The sequence below is a fragment of the Adiantum capillus-veneris genome, chromosome 23 (genome assembly GCF_014529385.1).
Source record: "Adiantum capillus-veneris isolate H3 chromosome 23, ASM1452938v2, whole genome shotgun sequence".
NCBI lineage: Eukaryota > Viridiplantae > Streptophyta > Polypodiopsida > Polypodiales > Pteridaceae > Adiantum > Adiantum capillus-veneris.
The window spans coordinates 103,824,138-103,828,246 of NC_140953.1; the positions used below are offsets into that span (position 1 = coordinate 103,824,138).

The 4,109-nt window shown below is 49.2% G+C and overlaps 1 protein-coding gene across 1 annotated transcript; it reads right to left on the reverse strand.

Moving 5' to 3' along the window:
- Positions 1-897: 897 nt before the first annotated feature.
- On the reverse strand, positions 898-2,851 carry LOC147428275 (uncharacterized). Its single transcript, XM_086496824.1, has 2 exons — positions 2,567-2,851; positions 898-1,911 (listed from the first exon to the last, which is right to left on the reverse strand). Exons 1-2 carry the CDS (start codon positions 2,849-2,851, stop codon positions 898-900), a joined length of 1,299 nt encoding a protein of 432 aa, XP_086352950.1.
- Positions 2,852-4,109: the final 1,258 nt, after the last annotated feature.

Here is a 4,109-nt window from a genome sequence, read left to right on the forward strand (position 1 = left end):
GGGCCCTCTTTTGGAGAGGATACACATACTGTGACAGCATCCAAAAAAAACGCGACAAGTACTTTAGCTTATGTACAAAGAATGCCAAGCGTTGCGCACTAGAGGGACGCTCCATTAAGACTAGCGCCTTGACCTTTTCTGGATCTGCCTCAATTCCATTTTGCGACACCACATGACCTAGCAACTGCGCTCGAGGTTGCGCCAGCTTGCACTTCTTAGGGTTTAATTGACCCCCTTCTTCGTCCAGCCTTTGAAAACACAGTCAGAGCTTTGACGGATGATCCACCCTTGAACTGTAACACCCAATATCATCCATGAAAACCCTAATGAACCTGCCCAAGTAGGGACCAAACACCCTATTCGTCCAGTCTTGGAAGGTGGCGTAGGCATTCACTAAACCAAACGGCATCCTGCGCGATAGGCAAAGCACCCCCATGGAGAGATAAATGTCGTCTTCAGCTGATCTTCAAGAGCAATCCCTATTTGAAAGTACCCTGAAAATCCATCCATAATAGAGTACCTCTCATGACCGGCCACCTGATTTAAGATTTCATCTTGGAACGGAAGCGGGTAGTGGTTTCTCTTGGTTGCCGCATTCAATGGCTTGTAATCGACGCACACCCGCCATTTTCCATTCTTCTTAGGGGTGATAACCACTGGAGAAACCCACTCCGACTCCCTCACAGGGTATATGATACCTGCATCTAACAATTGGTTAATCTCCTGCCAAAGAGCCTCTTTCTGAATCTCCCCTAACCTCCTTAGCTTATGTGCCTTTGGTTTGCACCCTTCTTTAAGAACTATCTTATGCTCTGCACCCTTTGCTCCTCGTAGATCCTCATACTTCGTCGCAAATAAATTCAAAAAAGAGGCACATAGCTCCACATAGCCTTCTCTCTATTTCTTGGTCAAATCTTCTCTTAGCATAGCAGTTACCTCCTCCACACCTATGCCACCAACCTGCGGTTGCACCTCCCCTTTTGCATGGGAGCCTTCAATAGTAACCCCAAACAAGTCGGCATCTATCTTTAGCATATCATCTCCGCTTTCCTCTTCTTCAGTATCTGTGTACCCCTCATCATAGGCTGTCTCTGTCTCATATTCATAGCTTGTCGTATCATCTTTGTCTTTTTCTACCACAGGGTGAAAGCGGCTCTCTTTGGTCTTCAAATCAAGCACCACATGTCTCCCTCTCTCCCTTTCAGGCAAGGTGAACACTCTGCTCCCCCAATCCTGCTTAGCCCCTATTGGAAGTAGCCATGGCCTACCCAAGATGATTGGATAAGCATTGTCACCCGCCTTCATCACAAAGAAATCGATCAGGCACTCAATGCCCATCACTTTCACTCTTACATCTTGAGCCACGCCCAAACACCTGGCTTTGGTATGGTTAGCCATCCTCATGCGTACATTTGATTTAGCTACTGCTTTAACCCCTGTTTCCTTCATTGCAGCTTCCGTCATGACGCAAACTTGTGCTCCACCGTCTATATAGGCCTGAACCTGCATCCTCTTTTCAATGACCGCATCCACTAGAGGAAGGACATCCGTCGGGTTACCCACTCTCAATGCCATGTTTTGTATTGCATGCACATTCCCCTTGGCCTTTGGCAGCCTCGTACTGACACTTGTAGACCACTGTCTTCGTAGCTTAGGATTTAAAGCCAACAACTGACCAAAGGTTATGTTAGCCTTTTGATTTTGAACATCGCTTACCAAGTCATATTCCGGGTAGCCGCGCCCTAGCTGAAAGTCTGCCTGCTTGATTTTGCGACACCTCCTCTTCTTACTAGTTTTTGGCTGCTCCTTGCCTTCGTACACTTTCTCTTTACCTTTACGGGCCCTCGTCTCCCGTTCGGTTTCTGTCTCTCTTTCCCTCCTTGCTCTTTTGTTAGCCAGAACTTCAACATCCTGCTTATCGACTCCGATGATATTCACCCTAGGGACTTCACCACCATCCTGAGGAGCTGGCGGCACCTGATTCTCGACTACCTGCTCCCTTGGGCCATTGAGTTGTGCTTGGCCTCTACCTCTGCCGAACAGTGGATAAATACCGCCTCTTTCTCTTAGCGGATGAGGGCAATCTGGCGCATAGTGTCCTTCTTCACCGCAATTGCAACACCGGCCAGGCAATGGCCTTGCCCTGCCCCTTGCTCCTCTGGGTTGACCTCTATCCATCACGCTTAGCCGTAATTCCTACATTTGCTCAGACAAATCGTGCACGGTTCGCACCCAATTTTGTGGCACAACGGCTACACCTTGATTTGCCTGGTTTTCATCATGAACAACATCCCTCTGACCACCCTGAGGTTGGACCACCACTTCATAACCCGACACGCCTTGTTCAATCTTCTTTTTTATTTTTCTGCTTTTTGCCTTTGCGATGGACACTGCACCATTATAGTTTTTTGGGCTCTCAAAATCCACTTTCTCCCTCACTTTAGGATGCAGGCATGCCATGAATTTATCCAGTTTGAAGTAGTCGCATTGGCCAATTGCATGGCACCCGCTAACTCTACCCAGCACACTTCAAAACGATCCAAAAAAAATTGAACTCTTCACTTACATCCTGCTTGAACGCCTTTAGTTTGGCATCCATCTCGACCGGGGACGCCTCTTTGCGGAAGTCATGTAGAAAGCGCGCCCGCAGAGCCGGCCAAGCATGTCTCGGCTTACCTTCCAAAGCTTCGTACCATATCTTTGCTTTCCCGCGCATCACCAAAGGAAATGTCTGCATCTTGCTGTCTTCGTTCGGCATGCGCAGCGACAGCATATACAGCTCAAAGTCTGCAACCCACTCATCAGGATTTTCTTCACCTGTAAAAATCGGACCATAGCTTCGAGATGCCATGTCGACCAACACGAAAAACTGCTTCTCTTCACTTAACTGGGAGCAATCAGTGTGCTCCTCAATGGGGGCACCAGAAGATGGGGAGGGGGAATGGGGAGCACGCCCAGCGCGCCAACACGGAATGCCTCCTATAGCCCAGGGCACACACTGCACCCCAATCCACTTTGCGAGCACCTTCGACTCACTCTTTTCACCAGACCACGCACGCACACGCGCTCACATAGACGCACACGAACTCACACAACCCGCACACCTCAATGCAGTAGCCTTTGCGCTCTCCCACTCGCTCAAATCACCGCACACACTCTCTTTCTCTCTCTCTGCAACCCTTTGTTGGGGCGGCACACACTTGCCGACACGCCCGCACGCACCCAAACGAGAGCAGAAGAGAAGGGGGGAAAGGGGGGACGACGAGATAGCACCAAAAATGCACTGCAATGGGGGTCCTCTTCTTCATTCACACCAAAAGATAGTACAAAACCAACGCCGCAACCGGCGCGCATCAAAAAGTACACAAGGGCGAGCCCCGCTCAAGCCCGGCCTCAAGGACTCCATGGCCTCTGCTCCTCGTGAGCTCACTATGGCTCCAAACGAGCAAGCGCAACCCCAAGATCCAAAAAAACGTCGAGCCAGTTCTCTTCCCCCTTCCTTCTTCTCCCCAAGCCCAAAGCAAAACCCTTTCCCCTTCCTCTCCCCCCAAAAAAACGTCGCCTTCTTCTTTTTTGTTTCTTTTCCCTCCTTTCTCCACTTACTAAAAAAGTCTTCTTGAGCAATAGCGCCCGGCGCTATTGCTCCCCTCAAGCTTTTGAGTCATTACAAAAAAATCCCTCTTTCCTTTTTTCTTGTGGAACTTACCTCAACTTTCCTGTTTTCAAACTTTTCCCATACTTCTTATTGCCTTTTGCACTTATAACCAAGGAAGGGTTTTAATGCTTGTTTCCCATGGCCGGTGCTCCGTGCACTTGTCTGTTGGCTACCCGCCCGGTCCTACCAATTCCAAACATTCTCTTGTTGACTCGAGACCCTTGGAGCTCCACTGCATTGCAACCCTTACACGCCTTCGAATGACACTTTCGAACATGGCAACATATCACATGTTCCCTCCTGTCCGGCCAGTGATCCCCACTTCGATCCCCTACATCTCGCTACCTGAGATCTCGATTGACAAGCCACCAAGTCCATCCATCTCATGTTCTTTGAAAAGCACACTCCAAAAATGGGAAAAGCCATCTGAGGATTTCTTTCTGTCGTTCTTGCC